This window comes from Argentina anserina, chromosome 6 (assembly GCF_933775445.1).
Source record: "Argentina anserina chromosome 6, drPotAnse1.1, whole genome shotgun sequence".
In the NCBI taxonomy this organism is placed as follows: Eukaryota; Viridiplantae; Streptophyta; class Magnoliopsida; order Rosales; family Rosaceae; genus Argentina; species Argentina anserina.
In genome coordinates, this window is record NC_065877.1 from 3,579,927 (window position 1) to 3,593,013 (window position 13,087).

Consider the following 13,087-nt stretch of genomic DNA (forward strand, 5'->3'; position numbering starts at 1 on the left):
CGCGTTTTCTTCGTCCCTTGTCTACCGCCCTGTATATCTATATAAATCCTTGTCTTCCTCCCCAAGACTCTCAATGACCCCATTTGCTTACTTCATCTCCACCACCTCTCATCTCATTTCTTCCTTCCTTTGCTGTTTGATTATTCCGGACTGCAGTGAATTAGGTTGAGCTTACACGTACTTTATCCATGGCGGCATCGGATAACCTGGCAGCGATGGAGCCGTGGGTGTACAGGCCGACGACGAACTCGACGTTTGCGGACTCGTGGATCTCGGGGGCGTTTGCGAGGGACAGTAAGGCTCTCACGATGGCTCTCCAGAAGTCGCTGATGGGGAACAAGAGCTCGGAATCTGCTGCTGATTCCGAGTTCTTGCCGTTCTTTGATACGTTCCAGCCGGAGGCGACGCCAACGCCGACTGTTTCGGGGGTGACGGGATCGGATCCGGAGTCGTGTGTTGCGGCGCCGACGAAGCGGCAGCGGAGCGCGGCGCCGGTTTCCGGGGGAAAGGTGGCGAAGAGGAAGTCGAGGGCGTCGAAGAGGACTCAGACGACGTTCATCACGGCTGACCCGGCGAACTTCCGGCAGATGGTGCAGCAGGTGACTGGGGTGAGGTTCAGTAACGGTGACGGTAACGGTAACGGACAGCAGTTCTCGTCTTCATTGGGGTCCAATATTGTGAAGCCGGCGCCGCAGAGATTTGGAACCGGCGGGTGCTTGCCGACGCTTGACACGTCGGCGTTTCTGTTTGATCGGCATCAGCAGCAGAGTCAGCAGTACCAGCAGCAGAAGGGTGTGGGGCCCGCGGCGGTGATGGGAGGAGGAGGAGGAGTGGTGGGGCAAATGTGTTATGGGGGGAACGTGGAGGTGGCGGAAGGTGGTGGCGTCTCTGGCGGGCGATTAGGCTTTGACTCGTACTCGAGCTTTCCCACTTTGGAGTCGTGGAAAGTCATGTAGTGAGAGAGAGAGAGAGGCAGCTAGAGAGAGAAGGGGGGTGATAGAGATAATTATGACCGTTGATCTTGTGCCATGTGGTCGTTTTGTATTTTGTTAATATTATTTATGTTTTTTTAAATTTATTTATTTCCATTTTGTTGAGCTTAATTAATGGAGTCGAATTTTGTGCATTTCAATTTGCACTTTAAACCCTAAAGCTTAGCAATAACCAAGTCAAATGCTCCCTGTCATCCTTGTGATAGAAGAATGAGACATTATGTTATGTGTTTAAGCGAAAATAGCAAGAAGTGAGAACAAGAGGAATACAAATATTAGACTCTAGAGGCATCAGGCGTAACAGTTTATATATATATATATTGAATTACTCATTGAAAATGTCATCATAAAGTCATGAAACGGTTCATGCTTACATGAATTGAAGTGGCATCATAAAATTATATCGAGATCATTGTCAAAAAAAAAATTATATCGAGATCAGAATCTTAGCAACTAGCCTAACTTCTTCTCTCCCATTAAGTAATGTTGAAATAAGAGGTGTGTATTCAATTTCATGGTGTATGATTTTATCGTTACAACAGAGATACAAAAACACTACTCTTATTATAGTTACGATATGTTTTGGGTGGTGTGACACATCCTTTTTGGTTATTAACACATTATCTTTTTTTTTTATCACTTTTTATTGCAAACTACCACTTCAAAATGACTTCTCATTGGCTCCAATAATAGATAGGGTGTGTTAATAACAAAAAAGTGCGTGTGAATAACACCACCCTATGTTTTATGTAATATTTCTTTGACGTAGTTAAAACCTTTAAAAGATATCAATCGTTCTTGTGTTACTATTGATCGGACATCAACATCTTATCGTTTGATATGATTAAAAAAGACTACGAAATCTAAAAGGCTTTGGGTTCATTATTATATAGGTCATCAAACTCGGTCTATAATAAAGAAAATTATTCAATGCAACAGTGTACAAGTGGCCTATATTAAACACCAATTATCGCTGATATTTATTTTCAAAAGCCAAGCACCTTAGTGTAATCGACTCGATCAACAGTGAATGTAATAACTGCAATTCAAAAATCAAGAGTCGTATGAAATTCTAACTCTTATCTTCAAAATTAGTGTTATTGTACTTGTAATCGAGGAACATCATCATAATTTCATAGTTATATCAAATGTGGTTAATGTATTGCATTCGTTAAACTGTGAAGTTGTCAACCAACACATTTGTTTACCTACTCAATTAAGAGTTTACTTAATAACGCTCGCCACAATTAAGTGTTTGGTAGTTTGTCAAACTACGGATCAAGATGATCGTTATAACCTCACAGTATAGCGTCGTGGAGAATTGTACTTCTTTTATGGATTTATTAGCTTAGACGCAAGAAACATATAAGAATGAGTTGTAAATTCCTTTGTCGAAAAAATTTAGTAGTAAATTCTGGCTGTTGAGATGACAACAAGTCCATTGGGAGGAGGGGTGTTTTGGTAGCCTGGCTAAAACCCCCCGACCCTATCCAACTTAAACCCTACAACCCCAAACAAGTCTGAACTCTGAAGTACGACAGTTGCAAATTGCAATACAAACAATAAACCAAAGACTCCAGAATTTGATTCAAAGCTTTCTGTGAATTGTGAAAGCAACAAAATGCGAATTCTTATTGGTAAACTTCTTCAAAGAATTTCATACAAGCAGGTATCTTTTCCTCCCAGATCTGCAAAACACCATTTATTTTGATTGCCTATATTTTGAGTATGAATTGTTTATTTGATCATTTGGGCTGAATAATGAAGTGGGTTATGATTCATTTGTGTATCAGTTGTCCCATTTTCTGATGAAGTTTCAATTTTTTTCTTGCATTTGGTGATAAAAATGGTGTCTTTAATCCAACCCATGTGGTTTTTATGTGGATCTTAATGCTAGAGCAATGATCAGTAACAGGGAATGTTAATCCAACCCATGTCTTTAATTCAATTTTTTTCTTGCATTTGGTGATAACTCATGCATTCCCTGTTACTTGAATTGGATTACAGAGTATTGGACGCCGTGCATTTTGCACCAAGAAGATTGTTGATATTGGGCAGCCAACTCCTTCATCTCATCCACAGGTACTGATTGTTCACATTGTGTTGTGCTTGGTGTGAACTTTTGCGTTGTAATTGCTGTTTGTCTCTGCAGTTAATGAAAGAAGGGGAGCTCACGCCTGGCATAACTTTGGAGGAATACATATTGAGAAGGAAAAGGTTGTTGGAGGTGCTCCCAGAGAATGGCTTGGCCATCATTGCAGCTGCGCCAGTGAAGATGATGAATGATGTTGTGCCTTATACGTATCGTCAAGATGCTGATTACTCATATATTACGGGCTGCCAGCAACCTGGTGGCTTGGCGATCTTGGGTCATGAATGTGGTTTTTGCATGTTCATGCCAGAACCAACACCTCAAGTATGCTCAGCCTTCTATGATAGTATTTTATGTGTTATGCTAAATGCTGTTTAGTTTTAATTAGGCTTAGCTGGAGTAGATTCACAAAATTATATCGTACCAATTTGACCTATCAAAATCCTTTTCCTGTATGTTACTCTAGAAAAGTGAATTCAAAGCAAGATGTGTCTGTTCATAACTACACAATATTAAACACACCTCAAGTATGGTTTTTATTTTTCCAGTTGTCGAGGAAGAATGTTCTAAGTTATCATATGATGATCTGAAATGATTAGGCTATAATTGTTATCTGAAAAAGTTAGCTGCCATGTAATCATGTTACATCTGTGCATATAGTTTAGAAAGTTTACTCATGGTTTCATGCTTTTTTATTTTTATTTTTTTTATGTAGGATGTGACTTGGCAAGGACAAACTGCAGGAGTTAGTGCAGCACTGGAAGTATTTAAGGCTGATAAAGCTTATCCAATGAGCAAATTACGGGAGGTCAGTTGAATACTACTGATATTTGAAGCCTAAAAACGTACTAATATGAATTAGAAGCAAATCAGCTAATTGTAATGTTCTATTCTTTAAAATGCATACTTATGTATATGTCAGTAGATTTGGGAGTTGAGTATCTTACTCATGCACTTTTTGGTATCGCACTATCAGTCTATCACTTAACACCAGCTAGGCAGCTGTATAGAGATAGTGGGTAGTATAACCACCACACGTCAATACGATATCATCAAATTCATACCCAAATGTTACAAACATCAATTTGTAAAACATCTTTTGGTGTCGTGGTTGCTTGTTCAGAATTGGAATGACTAGTAGTTTATGTTCTAAACTGTCCTCTTATCAAGTTCTGAAGTTCTTGGCTGGTGTGATTTAACCGTTTAAAAGCTACTTATATCCTTCTGATGCATTTTATCATTATATGTACATTGCCTTTTCTTCTACTGACTGCAGATCCTCCCAGATATAATGAGGAGATCTTCCAAGCTGTTCCATAATGTCCAGACGGCTGTACCAACATATATGCAATTGGATGCCTTTCAGAAAGCGGTTACTTCTGGAGGAGTGAAAGATGTTTCAGTTCTCACACATGAGTTACGCTTGAAAAAGTCATTGGCAGAGCTCAGGTTAATGAGAGAGTCTGCATCAATTGCTTGCCAGGTACTCCATTCAATCACCGCTATTTCGGAACTTCAAATGCTCTACCATCTTCTGTCTCATTGCACAAATCTATCGAATATATGTAAGCTTCACTTATGGAATTTATGTTGACTGTTGAGGTATGCTGTTGATCGTGCATTTCAGCAAGAGCAGGTCTATAATTTTTAAGTGATGTTCCTATTTCTACTGCACATCGTAATCACAAGGGATTTGTATTGTATGACTTATTGTATAATGTTTTCTGTAGCTGCAACACCATGGTAGTGCTATATCTTTGGAAAAGAAATAATACTGGATAATCCATGCTTTTTTACGACATTAATTGTTCTTGGACAGGCTCTATTGCAGACAATGTTACATTCAAAGACGCATCCTTATGAGGGTATGCTCTCAGCTAAGATGGAATATGAATGCAAAATGAGGGGTGCCCAGAGAATGGCGTAAGCTTTTTTCTTTTCTTGATGGTTGCATTGAAAATGTAATTTATTTTTTAACTATCTAGTATTCTATAAGATGATGATCGTTCGATAAGTTTTAATAAGTACTTTACAATAAATGCTTTGAGGATTTGCTAATTTTATTCTTCATTACAGGTTCAACCCTGTGGTTGGTGGAGGGCCTAATGCTAGTGTAATACACTATTCTCGAAATGATCAGAAAGTGAGTTAATTACCGAACTGATGTCTACTGTATCTGGTCACATTCTAGATCAGTTAAACAAAAGTATTTTCATTTATTCATAAATACCCCCGTACACTTACATAGATTGGTGTGCATTCTTGTGCAGATAAAAGAAGGTGATCTTGTCTTGATGGATGTTGGTTGCGAGTTTCATGGTTATGTCAGTGATCTTACACGCACCTGGCCACCCTGTGGCGTCTTTTCTTCAGCTCAGGTATGGATGGCTAATGATTCTTCACCTGCTTAATAGGACTCTAAATTATGATCTAAATGCCATGTCTTCTTGGTTTTAGAATATCTGTCACAAAGCTGATAAATTTTTTTTTTTAATTTGGAACATTATGTACTTATCTTTGGACTCAGTATCTAACATGAGCCTAGTACTGTACTAGGATTTGAAACACAACTAATTGGGGGCATCTATGTGTCTTGTATACATTTGCTTTTATCACTTTGTAAATCAGGAATCTATTTTTCTTTCTTTCTCCTTTTCTTTTCCATTTCTCTTACATTGAGGCTGGGAGTTACAACTACTGTTTTATAGTGGCATGCAAGTCTCACGTACAGAGTTATGTTTTAAACTTCCCTTCTGGTATGCAAAAGTCTAGTATTATCTATTTCCATTAACACAATGTTATGAATTTTGCCTGGAATTCTTCTCTTCAAGAGATGCCACGTCCCACGTGACAGCATCTCTCAAGCTTTATCCTTGACCTTTTTTTTTTTTCCCTTTTCTTATTTACATTAGTATTTCATTTCATTTGAAGCAATTTACTGATAAACGAGGCTTATCAGTGAGCTTTATGATTCAGGAAGAGCTTTATGACCTTATTCTGCAAACAAACAAGGAATGCGTGAAGCTTTGCAAACCTGGTGCTACTATTCGGCAAATACACAATTTTTCTGTATGATCCTTTGAATCAAATTTGTTTGTCACTTTTGTCATAGTTTGCTCAAGAATGTATCTTTGCTTAGTGAGACTCAATCTTACCTAAATGACTCACATGCATAGGTCGACATGCTTCAAAAAGGACTCAAGGAGATTGGGATTCTGAAGGATTCTCGACGTAATTCCCATCAGTTGAGCCGTTCCTACTATCAGCTAAACCCTACATCCATAGGTCTCTCCATCTGTTTCCAGTCAGATATTTCTGATTTTATTTTTATTTGTCAGCGTCAGTCATGTGTTTGACTCTCCTTGTATTTGACTGAGCCAGCAAAGCACTGCCAAGTTTCTGGATGGCTGCCAATCCTTATGTCTCACTATTAATACTTTCATCTATCAAGAATGGATACTAAAATGTTAAAAAGTTTGGAATAGTTATATCAAAACTATCCCCCATGTGTGAACCTGTCCTGTGACAGTCATAGTTTTGAATTTAGGATTCCCTGCTATGGTTTATGACTGCCATTACTGTTCAGATTTGTTATGTAATTGTTATATATCTTAACAAAGAGAATTCCAATAATTTAGTATTTGAATTGGTTGAGCAGGACAATGTGTTAAGAAGATTTTGCAATAAAGTTTTTCTCCTCTCCATTGTTGTCCAGGTCACTATCTAGGAATGGACGTCCATGATTGTTCTAAGGTCAGCTATGACCATCCCTTGACGTCTGGTACCGTAAGTTGCCTCCCTTACTGAAGAACATATATCTTTCTTCCGTATATACTTGTTTTCCCCCAATTTACCTGCTTTCGAGTTGAGATGGTGAGAGGTTGCATTTACTATTGTGTTGTTGTGTCACTTGTGAGTACACATTCGACATACTCTACTTGCAATGAACCAACGAGGCTGCTACACCCTTTACTTTTCTGACTGGATTGTTGTGTTTGTACACAGGTAATAACAATTGAACCAGGAATCTACATCCCATTGTTCTCTGATATTCCTGAGAGGTACTTTTTAGCTTAGTATAGTTGGAATTTATTTTTCTTCTACCAAATTTAAAATGATACAGATGATATTCCTTACAAGCCAGGCCCATGTGTACTTGTGTTGCCTCGGACAACCACTTACATGTTGAAGAGACTATCTAATCAACCCAGGACAAGTTATTTTGCATTAATTTGACTGCACAAAACATCATACATATTTCCTACGTTTCATAATGATGTGTAGCCCATTTCCAACATCAAAGAGTCCTTAACTTACCTGGAGGGAAACTCATGCTTATGAATGTCTCCTGCTGGTGTCCTACATAGTGCATCAATTAAACCTACCTGTTCTTCTAACCTTGCTTTAAATCTTTTAATACACTTTGATGTGTTGAGGATATATACTGCAGGTATCAAGGCATCGGAATAAGGATTGAGGATGAGGTCCTTATTACAGACACGGGCTGTGAGGTATAATTTAGACTAATCATATATGTTCTATGACCAAATTCAGATTCAATGCAAGTTTCTGGTTGCAGCCTCAATATTTGGTTGCATTTCTGTAGCTTTTGTCTTTATTCAGTCTCTTGACATTCATTTGCTGTTTCTCATTGGCACTTTGAGTAGCCATATGAATTGGATTTGGATATCATATGACTTAGTTAAGAGGCAAACATTTAATTAGCCGTCTGTAATGACTGAAGTCTGTTTGAGGGGACAAAGTCACCTGGCATCGATTTTTTCTACAAGCCGATTCATACATTCTATCTGGTCTAAATGTTAACAATTCATTTACACTACTAGTCTATAACAAGTGTGAATTTTGTGCTCATCAGGTCTTAACTGGTTCAATTCCGAAAGAAGTTAAACACATCGAATCGTTGCTAAACAACTTTCACCACGGAATGATGGAGAGCCGTGGCAGTCAAGAAATTCCATCCAGTTGATGTTTCCCTGTACATTACCGACAGATAGGAACATGCTTGCATTCGTAAGAAATTCATACCATACTGACCAGAGGATAATTGATGAGGAGGCATTTTTCTGCAGGGTGTAGAGCTTGGCCACTTTGTCTATCAAAGTTTGAATCTTTACAAATTAGAATTCTTGCCAAAAATTATGGCTAACATAAACGCACTGCATTTGTTATTGTTGCCAAACATGGCTGACATAAGTCATACATTAGGTCAAGTAAACAAAATTTCAACATTAGGTATACATTATGTGTTTGTTGTCACTTTTCTGAAGAAGTAACAAATATCAACCAAAAAATATATATGTTCAATATTCATAGGGAAAGATCCGATCTTTGGGGTATTTTCATTTCAAATCAGCTAATCAAATCGAGCATGAGTGATGAGATCATGAGATCATTGAGATGATGAGAAATATGATACTTTATAGGCAAACTGGGCCTATGCGGGCTAGGCGGAACCCAGACGGACTGGGCCTAACGGAGCTGAGTGGCTCACCTTTTAAACAAAGAAAATGTCAAAATTTGGAACTTTAGAAAAATTCACCGGACTTATTCCAGAGCCAAGGAGCTTATATATAGCTCAAAGTTTACGACATCTCTCCGCTCCAATCGAAACAGAGAGATCTGCATCTCCTAATCCTCTGCTGTCTGAAATTCCCTTGTCTCTTCACAGATCTGCTTTCACACCTTCACCCAGATCAGGTACTTTAACTCTTTCCTAGCTATGATCAACTTTTTATTGAGTTCTATGTTGTTCAGGTTTGTTTTACCCTGTTGGGTTTCTTACTTACCAATGTACATGATGTGATTGTTATCATGGAATATGTTTCCATTTTTGATCTTAAGTTTCTTACATCCATCTCAAAATGGCCGTGTCATTTTGATGATCACATCAATATGTGTCTGCTTTGCTTTGCTAAATGGGGTGCAAAATGAAACCAGCAAAGATGCTGATCTTTGTTAAGAAATGACCTTTCACGGGAGCTTATGATTGGATTGTGATATACATTGTATTTGATTGTTCATTTCATTATTGTGATTGGGGTAATCGAGTTTTGATTTTCTGGAATCTGGATATGTGCTGCATAGATGTGTAATGCATACAAGGACAAATTGCTAGATTCCTAGAAGCATTGTTAGGATTTGACATTTCGTGGGAGATTATGATTAGATTGTGATATGCATTGCGTATGTGCGTTTGGTTGTTCATTTTTCATTCTTGTGACTTTTAGAAGTTTACAATGTCATGAATCTAGATCTATGCAGAATAGATGTGTAATGTATATATGTATAATTTGTTAGATTAGTAGAAGCATAGTTGTTTCTTTTGGATCTACTTAGGATTTTACAGTTGTGGATCTTTTGTTTTGTTTTGTTTTGTGCAGATTCAGATAATAGTTGGTCTTCATGGGATCAGCTGTGGAGGCAGTCGCCAACAAAGAAGCAGCGCGAAGCTTAGCTGATCTGAATCCTACTGTAGTGTTTGTCTTGGGTGGTCCAGGCAGTGGGAAGGGCACCCAATGTGCAAACATTGTGAAGCAGTTTGGGTTTACCCACCTCAGTGCCGGTGATCTTCTACGAGCTGAAAGGAATTCTGGTTCTGAAAATGGAACCATGATCTCGAACATGATCAAAGAAGGACAGATTGTTCCTGCAGTAGTGACTATTAAACTTCTGGAGCGTGCAATGCTGGAGAGTGGTAATGACAAATTTCTCATTGATGGGTTTCCTCGTAATGAAGAAAACCGTGCTGCATTTGAGGATGTGACCAAAATTGTGCCCTCATTCGTCCTGTATTTTGATTGTTCTGAAGAGGAAATGGAGAGGCGCCTTTTGAGTAGAAACCAGGGAAGAGAGGATGATAATGTAGAAACAATAAGGAAGAGGTTTAAGGTTTTTCTAGAGTCAACTCAGAAAGTGTTGGAGTACTATAACTCTCAGGGGAAGGTTCGAAAGGTTGATGCTGGGAGGCCTATTGAAGAGGTTTTTGAGTCGGTGAAATGCATTTTTGGCCCCAAAAATGAAAAGGCCGATTAGGTATTTCAATGGGGAGTTCAAGACTTTGAGTTTTTCACTGCAGTTACTGATGTGTTCTATATATAAATTTTAATAATTCGTGATTGTTGCCATTTGTATGGTGCTTTCATTTGATCATGTAACATTGCATACAGTTGGCTAAGTTTTGTTCTTGTGTTCTATTGTGTATCATTTCCAGATTGCTGATTTCATATTGATGATGTTATATGATAATGATTCATTTTTCTTTGATGTTAGAACCCTAAACACCAAACTATCCGTGAACGATGAGAACCATCATAAGCTTGGTGTGGGGTTTGACTCCCATTCTTCATGGAGACATTATAGGTTCATGAATCCAGCATGATTGAATCCGGCAAATCAATTTTGGCAAACCCAAATTTCTTCCCAAAGATTTGTAGTTGGCTACACGAAACCAAGACAACTTAACCAACGTGAGGGTAATCCTAGACTTTATGGCATGGACTCCATACTGAACAACCAAGTCGTCAGCTTGGTTTCTATGAAATTGCTAAGGATAGTCCTTGCCTTGTGTTATGTTAACATATGTCCTTGTCTGATGGACCAAGGGGTAAGAAGATCACTTTGAAAGGAAACTATACCAAGATTAAGACATGACATTGTCTTCCTACCTCTATTGCTGAACTCATGTTCATTGTTCCTCTAGGTACAATCGATACATCACTCCACCACAAGTATGTTATTCTATATACAAAGCTCATTTCTGATGATCTCAAGAGATATCGAAAAGATACAAATATTTGGTCCATCACCTAATCAATTTTTGCACGCTAATTATCGGCACCTAAAGCCTACCTCATAATTTATATAGTTCGGAGACATATTTCGGAATATTGTAGAATTTATGAAGAAAAGCAATCATAGAGAAACTATGAATTTACTTACTAATATCTAAATCTTTTCAATCGATATTTCTTTAAATCATCGAAAATCAGCTTTAGATTTATCCTACACACAAATTTGGTCAAATTTTGTATTGAAGTCCATGAAAAAACAATGAACATGTGTTGAACAATACATTATGTACCGACTCATGCAGCCAATAAGCTACTAATTAAGCTCTGCATTTTTTCCCCATCTCTCTCTTTTCCCTTCTGTGCCCATATATCAGATAGTATGTCAACTCCCATTAATTAGTGACCGATCCCAACTATATACTACGTGGAGCACTGCCATTCGTGTAAGATTAACCCTGCCCTGCCCATCTTAACTACGCCATTACTCCTCCCAACTGTCTCGAACACATAACAACTTCATACCCTTACTCTACAAGAAAACTAGTCCTCTTGCCAAAAGAGATATTCTCAAAAAAAAAAAAATTTACTTAGTAAACTTGTCACGGCACCTAAATTAATGTAATTGAGCATATAAATAATCAGACGACGCATATTTAAGTCGTAACGTGCCTTATAAATATGATATTCTTGTTTGAATGATAATGTACTTACTAGACATACTTTATGAAAAAAATTCATTATAAGCACTAGATTTGAGATCCCTCCTACATGTAATGTAAGATCCTCATCGGCAGAATTTATGTATCATTTGCCCAAACCTAAGCCCAATTGGGTAAGTGTCAATTCTAGAGGACATTATTTAGTTAAAGTTTTAGACAAAACTAGATGGTCTATTAGCAATTGATGTGACATAGGAGGGTAACTGTAGTGGCAATTCTGATAATTTAAAGAACCCACAAGGGCAAAGTTCTAACATCCTAGCTATATGAATCCCTTGCTCCCAACACAAGGCTCATCCCTCACCTTTGTTCACACAATTGGAGCTCATTTCAAAAAACCAAATACCGCTAAAAACTAGAAGAATGTCTGCTATTACTGAGGAGGTGAGAGCCAAGGCTGATGAGCTCTACCATGGAGAAGAAATCTGCCAGGAGAAATCAAAGTTCTTGCTCACAGAGATGGGTCTCCCCAATGGTCTCCTTCCCATGAAGGACATGGTGGAATGTGGCTACATCAAAGACACTGGCTTTGTTTGGCTCAAGCAGAAGAAGAGCACCACCCACAAGTTTGAGAAGGTTGGGAGGCAGGCCAGCTATGGAACTGAGATCACAGCCGTTGTTGAGAAGGGCAAGATCAAAAAGCTCACTGGAGTCAAGACCAAGGAGCTCTTGGTCTGGGTGACGGTCAGTGAAATCTACTTGGATGACCCCCCAACTGGGAAGATCACCTTCAAGACTCCTACAGGGCTATATAGGACATTTCCTGCCTCGGCTTTCGAGCTTGATAGCCCAGATGGTGATGGCAAGGCTGTGAAGGAGAAGGATGTCCCTGAAGCTGTGGAAGTCTAGGCCATAAATTTCAAGGTGTATGATGTGTTATGGTACTCCTATTACCATAGCCCAGAAAAAGGATTCGGCTTTGTTTCCAGGTCCCTATTTTGATCATATGTAATGCTATTGGCTTCATTTGAAATAAAGATTTACATTTCCCCTATACTGGCTATTAGTTCTGAGTTGGGAGTAGAGGCAAACATGTGCAAGTGTAATGTCTTTTTCAGGGCTTTGGTGTCTTTGGTTTTAGCAAGTGTTGTTGTGTTCTGAATCGATCTATCTTCATTGTTCACGTTCTTTACGTGAACAGAAGTGCTTCAAATGGATGCGTAAAGAAGTGCTTCAAATTGATAAAGATCTTTCCACCCATCTTTGACCCAGAAATTGACGAAGAGAGGCGCTTGCTTGGTTCTATTGCTTAGTCACTTTTCCAAGACATAATCTGGTATTTGATGCTAGACCCCTGAAAGGAGGTATTAATCATATTTATTACTTACCAAAGAGCATTAAATGGTCTAGAATTGAAGAAGTCAAACTACAAGTCCAATTGCTCCAACTCTGATAGAGGTAAGACAGATATAGTTCATATTGATCACTAAAGTAACTAAACTACCGCCTGCAAATACTCAGATTTGTAGATCT

The 13,087-nt window shown here is 38.5% G+C and overlaps 4 protein-coding genes across 5 annotated transcripts; all 4 read left to right on the top strand.

Annotated features, from left to right (window-relative positions):
• The first annotated feature begins 66 nt into the window (after positions 1-66).
• LOC126800100 (calmodulin-binding protein 25-like) lies at positions 67-1,103 on the top strand. The gene has a single exon (XM_050527386.1). The coding sequence runs from the start codon at positions 189-191 to the stop codon at positions 954-956; it is 768 nt and encodes a 255-aa protein (XP_050383343.1). The 5' UTR covers positions 67-188; the 3' UTR covers positions 957-1,103.
• Positions 1,104-2,453: 1,350 nt separating this feature from the next.
• On the top strand, positions 2,454-8,408 carry LOC126800099 (intermediate cleaving peptidase 55, mitochondrial). Its single transcript, XM_050527385.1, has 14 exons — positions 2,454-2,661; positions 3,000-3,074; positions 3,145-3,408; positions 3,800-3,892; positions 4,361-4,567; positions 4,904-5,007; positions 5,161-5,227; positions 5,355-5,462; positions 6,061-6,153; positions 6,261-6,369; positions 6,800-6,870; positions 7,090-7,145; positions 7,535-7,595; positions 7,961-8,408. Exons 1-14 carry the CDS (start codon positions 2,614-2,616, stop codon positions 8,069-8,071), a joined length of 1,467 nt encoding a protein of 488 aa, XP_050383342.1. The 5' UTR covers positions 2,454-2,613; the 3' UTR covers positions 8,072-8,408.
• Positions 8,409-8,635: 227 nt separating this feature from the next.
• LOC126800101 (UMP-CMP kinase 4-like) lies at positions 8,636-10,368 on the top strand. 2 transcript variants are annotated; one of them, XM_050527387.1, is made up of 2 exons: positions 8,636-8,802; positions 9,486-10,368. In XM_050527387.1, the coding sequence occupies exon 2, from the start codon at positions 9,508-9,510 to the stop codon at positions 10,135-10,137; it is 630 nt and encodes a 209-aa protein (XP_050383344.1). In that variant the 5' UTR covers positions 8,636-8,802; positions 9,486-9,507; the 3' UTR covers positions 10,138-10,368. The 2 variants fall into 2 exon arrangements, with proteins under 2 accessions (XP_050383344.1, XP_050383345.1); XM_050527388.1 differs by having other exon boundaries at positions 8,647-8,802; positions 9,492-10,368.
• A 1,559-nt stretch (positions 10,369-11,927) lies between these two features.
• LOC126800104 (uncharacterized) lies at positions 11,928-12,608 on the top strand. The gene has a single exon (XM_050527395.1). The coding sequence runs from the start codon at positions 11,978-11,980 to the stop codon at positions 12,461-12,463; it is 486 nt and encodes a 161-aa protein (XP_050383352.1). The 5' UTR covers positions 11,928-11,977; the 3' UTR covers positions 12,464-12,608.
• Positions 12,609-13,087: the final 479 nt, after the last annotated feature.

Bases quoted from the DNA above. Each gene is read 5' to 3' on its own strand.
- LOC126800101 (XM_050527387.1), top strand. From the start codon at position 9,508: ATGGGATCAGCTGTGGAGGCAGTCGCCAACAAAGAAGCAGCGCGAAGC.
- LOC126800104 (XM_050527395.1), top strand. From the start codon at position 11,978: ATGTCTGCTATTACTGAGGAGGTGAGAGCCAAGGCTGATGAGCTCTAC.
- LOC126800099 (XM_050527385.1), top strand. From the start codon at position 2,614: ATGCGAATTCTTATTGGTAAACTTCTTCAAAGAATTTCATACAAGCAG. The intron at 4,568-4,903 runs GTACTCCATTCA...GTTCTTGGACAG, and splicing joins CTGCATCAATTGCTTGCCAG to GCTCTATTGCAGACAATGTT. The intron at 6,871-7,089 runs GTAAGTTGCCTC...GTTTGTACACAG, and splicing joins ATCCCTTGACGTCTGGTACC to GTAATAACAATTGAACCAGG.
- LOC126800100 (XM_050527386.1), top strand. From the start codon at position 189: ATGGCGGCATCGGATAACCTGGCAGCGATGGAGCCGTGGGTGTACAGG.